At 39.5% G+C, this 14,378-nt stretch overlaps 1 protein-coding gene across 1 annotated transcript in view; it reads right to left on the bottom strand.

The window, feature by feature from the left end:
* PREX1 (phosphatidylinositol-3,4,5-trisphosphate dependent Rac exchange factor 1) overlaps positions 1-14,378 on the bottom strand; it is a 248,191-nt gene that overhangs the window by 60,427 nt on the left and 173,386 nt on the right. The window contains exons 14-15 of the mRNA XM_063459441.1: positions 4,930-5,005; positions 1,280-1,352 (exon numbers count right to left, since the gene is read on the bottom strand). Of these exons, the coding sequence (XP_063315511.1) occupies positions 1,280-1,352; positions 4,930-5,005 (149 nt within the window). The remainder of the gene's footprint in view (positions 1-1,279; positions 1,353-4,929; positions 5,006-14,378) is intronic.

Here is a 14,378-nt window from a genome sequence, read left to right as displayed (position 1 = left end):
CAAACTTCAACTATAACAGTAAAAGCTGACTTTATTAAACAGGAGTGTAATGACACTGCACAAATTTAGCAGCATCACACAGTAACAAAATACATTTCCCCGTAACCATGAGAAACATTTTGCAGATGGCCCTTTACTGGCATCCTATAAAAAATGCTAAGGATGGATATTGCAATTTTGAACAGCTTGAGCAGTCTTTAACAAGTGATTCCGTTTGATCCAAAAGTTAATAAATACAGGCTGTGTTTATACCCATCACAAACCCACAAATTACAGACCCAGTGCTGACCACATGTCTGGGATCGTGGACATTGCACAGTGCTATCGAACCACGCAGCCAAAAGAAGCTTAAAAAAAGTACAAGCAAATGAGAGAGAATCAGAAAGAAAAGAAAAAAAAATTGGAATGAAAACTGGCACCGAAATATTTAACTTGAAATTCCATCAAGCAGGAGAAGAACTTTGAAGACCAGCAGATGATAAACAGAGTACATAGATCGTCTGGTAATCGGAGGACCTTAAATGGTCAACAGTTTGTATCAATCTCTAAGTGTCCGAGCTTTCGTTGTACTCACTATTGTCTACAAATATTTCGCATCAAACAACAAGGTTAACGAAAGAGAAAATTATTATGCTAGTAATAGAACCCTTACTTATTTTTTTTTTGTTAATAGTCTCTTGAATCAGGTATTGCAGTTATAGATATAAAAGTGTTCTTAAAAAAAAAAAAATACAAAACGTAAAAAAATCACCACCGTAGAGCATTATATATTAGACGGATGCACAAATTATTTCTGACTGGCACAACCAAATCAAATACCTTGTAATAGAAGCCTCAACAAGTTGATCTGTTTGGGATTCACCTCTGGAGTCTTCACAGGTAAATCCCGGACGGATCGATTAGTTCATGTATGCATCAAAAGGAATAGAACTTGTTCGACCAGCTAAAAAATACATTGTTCACAAATCTTTTATACACAACAAAAACTAGTGTGAATTTGAATTGCCCTGCCAGATGATATGCCTGTGCCTCACTTCAAGGATCACTATAGGGTCAGGAACACAAACATGTATCCTGATCCTATAGTGCTAAACCCACCATATAGGTGGCTTGTCCCCCCTTAACCCCATTATAAAACTTTAAAACTCACCACATTTCCAGCCCCGCGTGGGTCCACCCCCTTTGTGACATCATCAAAATGGCTGTTTTTTTTTTTTAGCCAATCCAATGCTTTCCCATAGTGAAAAGAAGCATTGATTTAACCTGTTCGGTTCCTTACCATGATGCATGAAGCCATTGTTACACAGTCCGATACCAAGTGTGACAGCTTCCTCTCGAGTCTGACAATCTCCCTAAAAACAAAACAAAGATGCAATTACTCTTCACTCAACTCAAAGATCGGAGTTGCTCATCTTTCTTGTATTACGAACGAGCAAACACACACTGGGCGTTGCTCTAAAATTAGTTAAGTGAACGCATTCCAAATAATTACTAGATTACGACCCATTAACACATACTTTTTCTATGCAACTATGTAAAAAATGTGTTCTTATTCCCCGCAGGAATAGGCTAGACAAAGGAAATGAAAATATATATATTTTTTTAACTTTATTTTTTCCCTCACTAAACGTCTGTTTATATTATTGCAGACACATTATTGTAGCTAAATATAGACACTCTTATTTTATAAGCAATTAAGGATATTGTTGTATCTAAGTAGCGCTGCCGCAGGAAGCCAAGCTCGTTCCTCGAAGCATGTTATTTGCGGTAGATGAATATAATAACAATGAACAAGTCTTCATATGCATTCCTATTTCGCTAAAAGAACTCCGAAAATGTTCAAAAGAGAGGAAGTCATTTATTTTGCTAATTTTCCTTAAATTGTTTTCAGCTTCAAATAAGCTTTCGTGGAATTTTAGCTTGGAAGATTGGGTGATTGTGTAGAACGAACATTTGGATGTAAGCGAAGAATTCTTGCGCACATTCGCCAAGAAATGTCACGTCATTAAATGTGACAGAGATGTCACACTCCTTGGACCAAAATATGGAGATCTGAGGCCAAAACTTTAATTTTAACATTGTGTTAGATTTTGACACACTGCTAAAGCAAATCTGCCATAAAAATAACATGTTTGTCATTTAGAACATCATAAGTATCAGGCTGACGGAAGGTTACTGAAAAGTCATTAAAAAGGGCCCTAGCTGAAAGGGAAGCAATCATGATTTATGAATGTATCTAGAACCTTGATTTCAGAATTAAACATCTTGTTTTACCCTTTGATTAAATTAGGAGTCTTGGGTCAGGTTTCTTTTAAGCTTAAGGCATGCCCTGAAGATTGGAGGAAGATGCATTCTCCTAATTCAGCCCCTCTACCTTTACTGATATGCCAGGAGAGGAGCTGAGAAGTAAGAATCACACTGTTTATCCAGCTCCCCCTTGAGCATTAAGTATTGAGAAAGAGTCTGAATCTTTAAATGGCAGCTACTGTCTACAAATCGAACTGATCTCAAGCACAAAAACAATGTAATTGTCACGATAGTTTCCCTTTAAACATTGTTTACATTAACCAGTGTAGATGATGATAAACACATGAAGTAGCTGTATAACTACAAAGAGATCCTTAAAAAATATCACAAATGATGACATTCAAAATCATGCCAGTTACCAAGGTTGCCCATTATTCTACAGGAGGTAAGGTACCGGATGGTACTTCTCGGGAAAGAGACTTGTCTGCTAAATCTTTTCTACAAATATGGTTACAGCTACAATAGTCTACAACAGGCTTCCCCAAACTCCGGCCCTCCAGATGTTGCTGAACTACAACTCCCATGATCCTCAGCCTATTTATTTACCGTATTTTTCGCTTCATAAGACGCACTTTTTTTCCCCTCAAAAGTGAGGGGAAATGTCTGTGCGTCTTATGGAGCGAATATGAAGCTTTACTTACCTGTCTTGCAGCGTTGGCCGGCAGCACAGGGCGCACTGCGGTACTGGAACTTGAATTTCATGTTTCAGTTTCCGGCGGGACTGAAAGGAAGTGTGCACTTCCTTTCAGTCCCGCTGGAAACCGGAACATGAAATTCAAGTTCCAGTACCGCGGTGCGCCCTGTGCTGCCGGCCAACGCTACAAGACAGGTAAGTAATTATGGGACAAGGGGAGGGGGACAGTATGGGAGAGAAGAATATGGGGAGGGGGATGAAGTCTATGGGGAGGGGAGGGATGAAGACTATGGGGAGGGGATGGATGAAGTCTATGGGGAGGGGATGGATGAAGTCTATGGGGAGGGGGTGGATGAAGACTATGGGGAGGGGGTGGATGAAGACTATGGGGAGGGGGTGGATGAAGACTATGGGGAGGGGGTGGATGAAGACTATGGGGAGGGGGGGAGATGAAGTCTATGGGGAGGGGGTGGGTGAAGTCTATGGGGAGGGGGTGGGTGAAGACTATGGGGAGGGGGTGGATGAAGTCTATGGGGAGGGGGTGGATGAAGTCTATGGGGAGGGGGTGGATGAAGTCTATGGGGAGGGGGTGGATAAAGACTATGGGGAAGGGGGAGATGAAGTCTATGGGGAGGGGGTGGATGAAGTCTATGGGATGGGGGTGGAGGAAGACTATGGGGATGGGGGTGGATGAAGACTATGGGGATGGGGGTGGATGAAGACTATGGGGATGGGGGTGGATGAAGACTATGGGGATGGGGGATGAAGACTATGGGGATGGGGGATGAAGACTATGGGGATGGGGGATGAAGACTATGGGGATGGGGGATGAAGACTATGGGGATGGGGGGATGAAGACTATGGGGATGGGGGGATGAAGACTATGGGGATGGGGGGATGAAGACTATGGGGAGGGGGTGGGTGAAGACTATGGGGAGGGGGTGGGTGAAGACTATGGGGAGGGGGTGGGTGAAGACTATGGGGAGGGGGTGGGTGAAGACTATGGGGAGGGGGTGGGTGAAGACTATGGGGATGGGGTGGGTGAAGACTATGGGAGAGAGGAGAAGACTATGGGAGGGGGGGACACTATGGGACAGGGGAGAAAAAAAAATATTCTGTACAAACTGTCCCATAGTAAGAAACACTATGGGACAGTTTGTTCAGAATATTTTTTTTCTGGGTTTCTTCCTCTAAAAACTAGGTGCGTCTTATGGTGAGGTGCGTCTTATGGAGCGAAAAATACGGGTAATTAATAGAATCACGGGAGTTGTAGTTCAGCAACATCTGGAGGGCCAGAGTTTAGGGAAACCTGGTCTACAAGGTTCATACTCTTCCATACCTTTGCCTGTGGAAGGAATTATACTTTACCTTTATGGGCCAGGCACACTCCCACATGGAATAAAGCTTCTATAAATTAAAGGAGTCCCCAGGGACACGTGCCATCAATGAATGTTTATCATAAGATATATGCATTAACACTAATTATTCTTTAGGAGTAGTTTCCTAAGAGCTCCAACATTCCAGCAGGTTCTGGAAGTTCTACCAAAATACAGTTGTCCAAAAAAATCCTACCAACTGCTATCACAACTGACAGTTTCCAAAACACAGGATGAAGTTGTGCAAGTGAATCCCATGATCCATGAATCCAGAGAAAAGGGACTCATTTTACCACCTTCACCATTATGTCAAAAAAGGAGTGCCTTTGCTCAGAGGTCAATTCACAGTGTCCATTCATCTGATAGACTAAAAACCTCATGATCATCTGTACTCATTTGTAGAGGAAGTCCAGAAAAGCTTAATCAACCTCTTTCTATGGACTTAACGGATGTAATGTATCCACATGTGCAGATAACCTAATCTAGACTTTGTTAACCTGTGGCTCATCTTTTCATCTACAAATTCTACCATTGTACAACAGAAAACTGAAAGCCATCACATGGTTCCCTCCACTCTGATATTAGATATGCTCATGGTAAAATAAAAATTACCTGAAAAATCAACCAGTCCACAAGTTTACTGGCCGGAATGACCGATTTGTAGGTCTTCAAATGGTAATCTCGATCTCTAAATAAACAAGAATCAAAACAATATTACATTACTTATGACATTAACTAGTTAATGTTATATCACAACTAAAACAAACAAAACGACTATGATAGGTTACTTTGTAATTGTTCTAACAAGAGGAAGATTGAATTTCCTGCATATTTCCCACCTCTGGTAAAAAACAAAAAGTAGCAAAGAAGACCATTGATTTTATTATGAGATTCAATTTTTTTGCAAATAGTTTTCTGGTTAAATTTTAATAACAAAGAATGTAAAAGTCTTTGGGCAGTGAGTATGCATGGTAATAAATGTATAGCAATATGAATATATGTTTGGGTCAACCATTATATCAACAAAAGGAAGTTTGACTTTATTTATGGCTGTATGTGTTAAGGGGAACTTTTCGAATATCTTAAATATTTTATGATCTCCGTGACCCATGCTACAACTGTATAACAAAATTAAATTGGCAAAGTCCCACCATTACAGTCTTCTGAGATTTATAGGTGTCTCTACAGAATTGGGGAAAGTAGTATCACAGTACCCAGTTTCTTGTGGAGAGTTACCTGTGCCTCTTTAAAAACCTTGCGGGCCAACTGATCTAGTGTGGGGACACATTTTGCATGGTAGATCCACTTAGATAGACTGAGAAATGTTATACATATTTTATAATGTAAAAATAATGTATATACTAAACAAGAGAGAATCTTCGCTATGCTGATCTCTCATAAGCCGTTTTAACGGCTACATACAGATAGCTTTTGCTTTATAATAATAAATTGAATATATCTCTTGCCGAATGGCAGAAGCAATTTTTTTCAATTTTGCAATAAGAATATTATCTAGTCAAGGACATAAAAAGTAGCCAGCATTCAGATTATCTCATTAAAAATTCAACATTCTTATCTGCCAGCTCGAAATTCTATTGGTAGGAACACATAATTCCCCATTTTGGCAGAAATTCTCTAAAGTTAGAGGAATATTGAAAGATTATCTGCCCATGTACTGTGAAGTTAAATGGCAAATTTAAAGGGACACTATGTGCTGCTCGAGCATATGAGCAGCCATGGATGTCAGTGATTGGCAGAGTGTGAGAAATGACCGTTCTCTGCCTATCACAGTCACCCCAATGCCTGTATGAATTAGTATGGCTAACGCAGAGTGTAATGTCACTTTTAGCCACAACTCCAGTGGGGGCCGGTTATGAATGACCTGAGACTCTCGTAAAGTTAAACCATTTGAAAATTGATTAACACTGAATGGAGTGATGGCACCAGGGGACTCCAAACACTGTAATCATGTCAATAAGTTTAAATGGTTATAACGCACAGAGTGTCCCTTTAAATATAATCAATGTGTTAGTGCATGGCTCAATTTTTATCTACTATTTGATTAATAAAAGTACATTTACTGGCATCACAACAGTCTCTTGTAAAAGCAAGGACTGAACATTACGAGAAAAACAACTCACAGCGCTGTAAAAAAAAAAAAAAAAGGGGCCATTAGCAAACTGTGCTTTTTCAGAGGTTGTGATGGCTTGTAAAAATTGTATCTAGCAGAATATACACAAGGCAGCCATTGATAACCCCTCTGTTACAAACAAAGCCAGCATTCCACCAGGCCTAAGGCAGTACAAGACATCACATTTCATAGTACATAAGGCTCTTATCAGGAATTTATTTTTCTACAGAGAGCCTGGACCATAATTATTTTGGGAAAAGCGGAAAAAAAAAGTGAAATTCCAATAAATTAACACACCAACTACTATATCTGCTGCTACTTATGGTACATAGCTTAACTATGACCTTCAGGGAGCTGAACATGTCCATTTAGTCACAGGTCAACAGCCTGAGGCCCAAGGTTCAATTCATCTAGTCAGAGGGCAAAGGTGAAAGTTCAATGGTCAAACTTAAAAATAAGTCTCTACGACTGATCTTTAAAACTGCTGAAAATCGAAATTAAAATGCCTGACAAAGGAAAATATGCCAAGGAAAAATAATGAGTAATGTTTCATTCAATTAGTTTCTTCAGTCTTCAAGAAGATTAATATATGTTGTTTTATGCATTTAAATAACCAAAGCTAACCCACATTTAAAAAAAAGAGATAATTTTACACAAAATCAGCAATATTTTGAACACAACTGTGTAAACCGTCTGTTTAATGCTTATGTAGAATTATAGCATTAGAGCTTACACACTCATATCACTAACCCCTCACCTTCCTCCTCCCCCCCCACCCCCCCCCCCACCCCCTCCCCAAAAAAATGTCAGGGAAAAAAAAATTCCTTTGTGAATATGTAAGAATTTTGTGAGTGTGATTGTAAAAATATTCCAGTTCCTGTGATATGCTAAATTTAGCATTGATGTGTAGGCTTGTTACTGCAGACTACATTTACCATAACATTCAACCAATATATTTTTATAATTGTATTTATTTATATACAGACGCATGAGTTGTGACAATAGTGGACAAAAGAAAAAGTGACAATGTTCTTAATTACAGTAACATTTAGAAAGGACACTACAGACATCCTAACTCTCCCAGAAGTTCCGCGAGCCTCCCACATTTTAATAGCGGTTTCCCGACGCCCACAAATTATAGAAAATAACCCTGAAACACAACACACAAACACACAAACACACTAAACTAATTTATTGAAACATTACACATATTATGTATGTCAGATGGTGCGTATGTGTGATTTCAAGGATATTGTATATCATTTGCGGGCAACCCAATGGGTATGGCTGAACAGGGGCCCGGCCAGGCGCAGCAGCCCTTTAAGAGCGTGACCAGGTCCCTGTAGTATCGGCCGGCTGGGAGGAAGTGACAGCCTGTCACTATCCTTCCAGCTGCAAAAGAGAGAGTGCTGTGCGAGAGGCAAGGTGGAGACAGTGGCGGTGCACACATGCAGCATGGGGAGGCGAGGCAGAAGTAAGCTGCTGCAGACCCTCATGCTCGCTCCCATCAGCCTACGCCAGCATCACCCAAGCAAGCCACCCTCCTGGACACAAAAGATAAGCCAACACCTTGATTCAAGGTATGTGCATGTGTTCAGGTGTGTACATGTGTCATTGTGTTAATAGTGTGTGTAAATAGTGTATAACATGTTGTTAAATAAATAGTTGTGGTCTGTCATAATAAAATGTCCTTGTTCATACATGTTGAGTGGCTGTGTGTATGTGGTGGTGGTGTGTGGGGGGAAGGAGGAAGGGTGGAGGATGCAGTAGCTTGTAAAGCCACCGCACTGAAATTAGTATTTGCATGATGGGTTGTCTGACACTATACAACAGAATAAAAACATCAACAGATCTTAGTAGTGGTTATGGTGTAAGAAGTCTTCCGATGCCGTCCATCAATTTTTTTTCACACCATATACAATAAAACGTGTACAATAATTTGTACTGGTTACGATGAACAGAGTGTTCCGTTACGATTAATGTAATATTTAATATTGTCTTCTGCGTACACCAGAATGGCAGGATTTATCTATGAAATCTGGAATATTAACCGTTAGGCTAACCAAGTGAAAGGGAATGATTTTTAAACCTCGATTTCTATGGCCATGAGCAAATAAACTAAACAAGATCTGAATAAGAAAAGAAAAACAATAAATACAACTTGCTAGATAATGTGTTCTGTGGTATTAAGGAGAGGCCAGCTTATGAAAAACATTGGCACATCATCGAGTACAGTTGAAATATGCCTTTTAAAAGCAAAAAATAAATTCACTGCCAAACCTCAGACTATTTTGAAATCAAATGAACTCGCAACCAGTTGGAGTTCTAGTACATCTGGAAAAATAACCTGATTTCACAGTTCTCAGTAGAATATAAAACAGAAAAGAAAATATGAAAAAGTGTTCTGTCATTTATTCTCAGTGACTATTTGTGTTACAATAAAGGGCCCCCCCCATCGGTGGTTAGAAGTGCCTACCACCTAACTTTGGGAGGTAGGAAAGTGCAAAGATGTTAAGAAATGTCTCAAAAATAAGGATTGTCAACCAGACAGCCGTGCATGATGAGCCAACTGTGCAGGCTACTCGGAGAATGGGGAAATCACTGTTGAGCAGGCAAAAATGCCAAGTGGTCATTTGTTTGACCATGAGTTTCTGTAGTATCACATGAAGCAGGTCATCAGAGAAACAAATATATGGATAGCGGACACTGGACCTGAATCTGGAATGTCCTGCAGCCTCTCTTGGTGATCGTTTGATAAGTTACTGTGTTACCGGAAGTGAAGGGTCCCCAGTTATGGCAATCCAACCCGCCATGCCTCTGACTATACCTAGCACAAAAATATATTCTAGAACTTTGTTTAAAAAGCAGTGTCCGTTTATTTAGGTGCCCAAAGTGTATAACAGCAAGGGGATCGATCGCTGCAACAGTCTGTTGTACAGTTTGGGCACCTGAATAAAGAAACTTTCTTTTTATACTTCCCTGAATATATACTGGCTTGGGCAGAACCGGATTCCTTGTACCATAGTGTGGTTGGTAGGTGCTGATGTTATTTCTTATTTTGGAGTTAAACCGAGCACAAGTCCATAGGCACTGGGGCAGAGACGTTGTAAACAGCATGTTCCTCTACAAGTATAGAATGGCAATCACGGCAACAAAGTTTAAAAAACAGTAGGATTGTTGCACCACAGAAATAATTAACTAGAAATGAATTGCAGTAAATATTACAATATTTAATATGGACTTCCTCCAATATTATTAATTAATATTCCTCCTATAACTCTGTGTGCAATATTCACCATAAGAATATTAACTAACCAATATATATTGGGTAGCTCGAAGCGTGGCACAGTTGCAGATCCCATAAGGCCAAGCTACAGTTGAGCAAATCTCATCACCTCCAACAAAAGCAGGGGTACCTAAAATGTAGAATGTTGTCAAAGCATCATGAGAGTTGTAATGCTACACCTAAGGGTCATCCTTACCCAAAATGATTTGTTTATTATGTGTTGGTTTTTAGAAGTATTTTAACCTAGTGACTTCAAATCAAGAAAGAGCTTATTCAATAAGCAGTTGTGGCACGTTAAGAGCCAAGGCCCAAAAATTAACCCACGATAGTCATCAAGAGTGTGAACACACGACAAGTCACAATTGTTTAAAAATTTATATATAAAAAAAAAAGGAAAATAAGTACGGTATGTATTTTTAAAGTATATTTTCAGAACTTCTTCCTCAACAATAATCATAACAAAAACTGGGTTTGTTAATACGACAGAGTTAGCAATCCACTTGCCAGATGAGATTTAAAAAAAAAAAAATACATCATTCTGATGATTATTTAAGGAACTCAATACTAGAGGGAGGAAGCTGAGCTTATTTGAAGTTATGACCGCATTTCCTGCCATGAAGGTTCTTGCAGCAGAGTGTCAGAAAACAGCTGTTCAAACGCAATGTCATGCACTCCTCTCGCAAGCACTTTTATGGAACATTTTACATTCTTATCGTTCGGAATACTTTCAACTGTCAAAATCCATTAAAAGAGCACACTGAGTTCCGAGACCACTTCAAGTTACTGAAGTGGTTTTGGTCTTTAGACCCTCTCCTTTTTCTCTGCTAATACAAAACAATGTTGTTTCTGAGAATCAGCAGTTTACACGTTTCTAAACAAAGCTTCTAGTTACAGACATATAGAAGTACTTTGATTTTATCTGACTTCATCACACACTTCATGATTTCTGTAAGAGACATTAGACTGGACAAATGCCATCAAAATGAATTACTTATTCGGATGCAGAGCGGCTGCAAAGAGGAGACTGTTTGGGCTGGGGGAATAAAGCAAGATTTTAGGGCCATGTTTAACTTATTGAAGTGGTTATGGTGCCTAGAGTCCACAGGCGCCATCTCCCGCATCCTTGTCAAACAATTATCTTATCATTTAGCAAAGATACAGTGTCCCAAGTGTCACTCTATGGTGAAAATGGAGGCGGTATACTGTGTCAGACAAAGCAGTGATTGGTTGAGAGCATCTTTGCCATTCAGTCATCAGGCTGTAATTACTAAAGGACCCTGCATCCCTGTGAAAATGTAAGATAATGCGTTGAGAGGATGTTAAAGACAGTACCTGCAAACATCAGGCACCATGACCACTTCAATAAGCTGAAGCAGTTATGTTGCAATTAAGTAAGAATGACATTTTTAAAAGGACATTTCAACTTTTTTTTCTTCTTTTTTTAAGAAATATATTGAATTTTATTCCATCGTCCCACAAAATTTTTCAGTATGGGTTCCATAAGGAATCCTTTAAACAGTTTGGTTTAAAGGTCACATTTTCTATATTCCATGGATCAGTCTTTGTCCGATTGTGCATTCCTAAAAAACATGTTCGGACACAAAATAATGTAAAACATATTTAATAAGTGGCCATTATTGTAAATATTTTATTGCTTTAACTCCTCCAGCCCTCGTGCAGTTCAGTTTGCCGATGATGCTAGTTTGGACAAGACGCAACGCTCTGAAGAAAGCCAGCACTCTTGCCACTGGCAACAAATCATGAACCTTCATAATGTGTCTCTCAGTGCAAGACAAAAATGCAGTAATGTTTTCCAGTATTCTGAAAATCACAGGATTTTCCAAATTCATCAAACATTTAACACCCACAATTTTATTTGCTTCCTGTATACCGAATTCCGCTACAAAATACCTCTCATAAGTCACATAACTTTACTGCTGGGATCAAAGGCAGAAATAAAACAAAACACTTACCCCAACAAATTCCTTATGGCTCATTATGGAAAAAGTTGGATCCTTGGTTAGGATGACATACTGCTCATAATATACGAATTAAGAGATAAGTCCATAGTAACTCTGTGCTGAGGCTCAAATAACCCGAGGATAGTGGAGTATCATTGGGTTTGAAGAGTTCAGAAATATCCAGAGGATTATGGGTGTTTAAGTGCCGCAATGACAGCAGAGCTACTTTTCGGACATTTATGAGTTCGACTGATGACTACTGTGCAATTTAGACCAAAGTGTGATGGCTTTCGACTGTGTGTTAAGAAAACTTGATATTTTCCAATGTGTTACGAGGTTATATATCCTTTGCAATATACTTAGAATGTTCCCTTCTCATTGGCTGCTAAAATGCGGCCCTTTACTTTGTGAGCCTCTTAAGCTCCCGAACAGTAAATGAGGTGGGAATGTTACAGGCTTTTATGGTCTTTCTGCTAAATGCAGTAGACTAGGTAAAAAGTGTTCATGTACCAGGTGAAGCAAAGAGCTGGAGCAGAGGGGACGTTAAAACAGTATGGCATACTTTGCAAATAAAAGGAAAATTAACAACAACAAAAAAAAAAATAGAGAACCGGGTCATCATAAATGCAGCCTGTACGTCTAGTCTTTTAACACAGGGACTGGATATTTATTGAGATGTCTGCAGCTCATGCCGTTGAGGAGGTGAATCTAGTGACATGAGCTGTTCATATGGTAATAGGTGCCTGAAAAACATGATCTCATATTGGGATTAGAGAAAGGCCAATGACCACGGTCACGCAGTAACTTGTAAACAGGATGAGCTCACATACCCATCGATTTCTCCAAATGCATTCATCAAGAAGTACCACTAGGTTTGTTCAGAATTTTTATTGTTATCAAATTGGCATCCTTAAACTTGAGAAAATCTCAAATCTGGAGAAAATTAGGAATGAAGGATTAAAAACCAATAGGTGTTGCTAGGGGGAAGCTTTGGGGACTAAAGTCCTGGGATTTCCACAGTTTGTGCAAGGAACAGGTGGCTGTCAGGAAGGGGCGCTGGGGAACAGAGGTTTGCAGCACACCCCTCTATTAGTTACGTAGCGCTATGGGATTGCTTTGAGTACCTGGATGTGCAGTGTGTGCTTGCTTCTGGCTATACTTTTATCAAGATCCTGGAGAGCATCAGTAGAAACGTCCATTGGGTTTAGACATATCTTTATATCTCCATCAGGGTAGGGGTCATCGAATTTTCCTTTGGCCTCGAGCTCCAGGTGTTTCTGGAACCTAGCATGCCCCGGTTAAAAACAGAAACAGGAGCCCAGAGGACCCTGGTACATAATATCCCACTAAACAGAGGTCTATCATTATCAGTCTCTGATTATCACTATCAGTCTTTCCTCTGGTACTAAGACGGTTAAAACTGATGTACCTCTACAATGGAGTTTACCATGGGATCTACTGCATGAATGGAAAGGTCAATGCTTTATGAATGAGAATCTCCTCTACCCTGATGTCATGGGGCCTTTCTACAACAGAGAAAATTAAATCTCTTTTGCACGTAGATGTCTGTCCAGACTTCCGGTCAAGTTACCAATTCCAACGAGTTGGCTGATACAACAGATGTTCAGGATACCACATAGTAATTCACAGATGGAAGCTAAACCAGAGAGTAGAAGACATGTTTCTTGGCTTTCTCTTTTGACAATTACCACTTCAGAGGCCAGAAATTAGTTTAGATTCGCGTGTGCATTACCAAGGAAACCTGCACTATTACTATATCAAGCATTCCCAGACTAGATCATACCTTCTAAATGTCCCCCCAAATGACCTTGACCATCTTTTTTCTTTGTGTTTAGAACATTTGGTGTGAATGAGTGTATAATAGAGCTCTCTGGAAAATATATTCACAGTAATGTGCATTGTATACAAGTATCAAAGAGCTCCACAGCAATACAACTCGCAGTAATGTGCAGAGTGCATGATTGTATGACAGAGCTCCACAGCAATAAAATTCACAGCAATGTACAGTGTAAATTATTGTATCCGACATCTCATTCCCCACACCACTAAAACTCACAGTAATGTGCAGAGTTGATTGTATCACAGAGCTCCACAGCAATAGAACTCACAGTAATGTAAAGTGTGAATGATTTATTGCTATGGAGCTTTGAAATACAAACTCACTATTTTTAAGTTGTTATCATTTCTTGTGAATGGCTGAGAATGTTTGAAGTTTCTTTAACTCTTTAATAAGGAGAGGGCTGTCAGCCATGATCACTGTGGCTTGTATGACAAACTGAAAGGGCTAACAATCTGAATGTATATCTTTTATTTTTGTTTTGTTAAATAACCTTGCTTTTATAGTTTCTTACAGATTTCTACTTAGCATTCTGATCTGCCCAGCCATTGTCGTTTTATCCCCTAAATTAATTGAATTTTTTAATAAAGTAAATTAGGATTGATAACCCGTCAATGTCACAGATCTGCTTAGCATGACAAAAGACTTGTTATTTGGAGAGCCTCGGGAACCGGAGTGGCCTCCCAAGGAAATAAATCCCAGTGAACTCTGCTGGCCTCGTCTGTTTACCCCAATCTTACGTCACGGATATTTCACACTCCTGTGTTATAGGCTGAGATTATATTGTAGCAAATGTGATATGAAAGATCAAAGAGAGGAAGTGTC

The sequence above is a fragment of the Pelobates fuscus genome, chromosome 6, assembly GCF_036172605.1.
Source record: "Pelobates fuscus isolate aPelFus1 chromosome 6, aPelFus1.pri, whole genome shotgun sequence".
Taxonomy (NCBI): Eukaryota; Metazoa; Chordata; class Amphibia; order Anura; family Pelobatidae; genus Pelobates; species Pelobates fuscus.
Note: the sequence above shows the minus strand (reverse complement) of the source record. Positions and strands in the feature narration are given on the sequence as shown.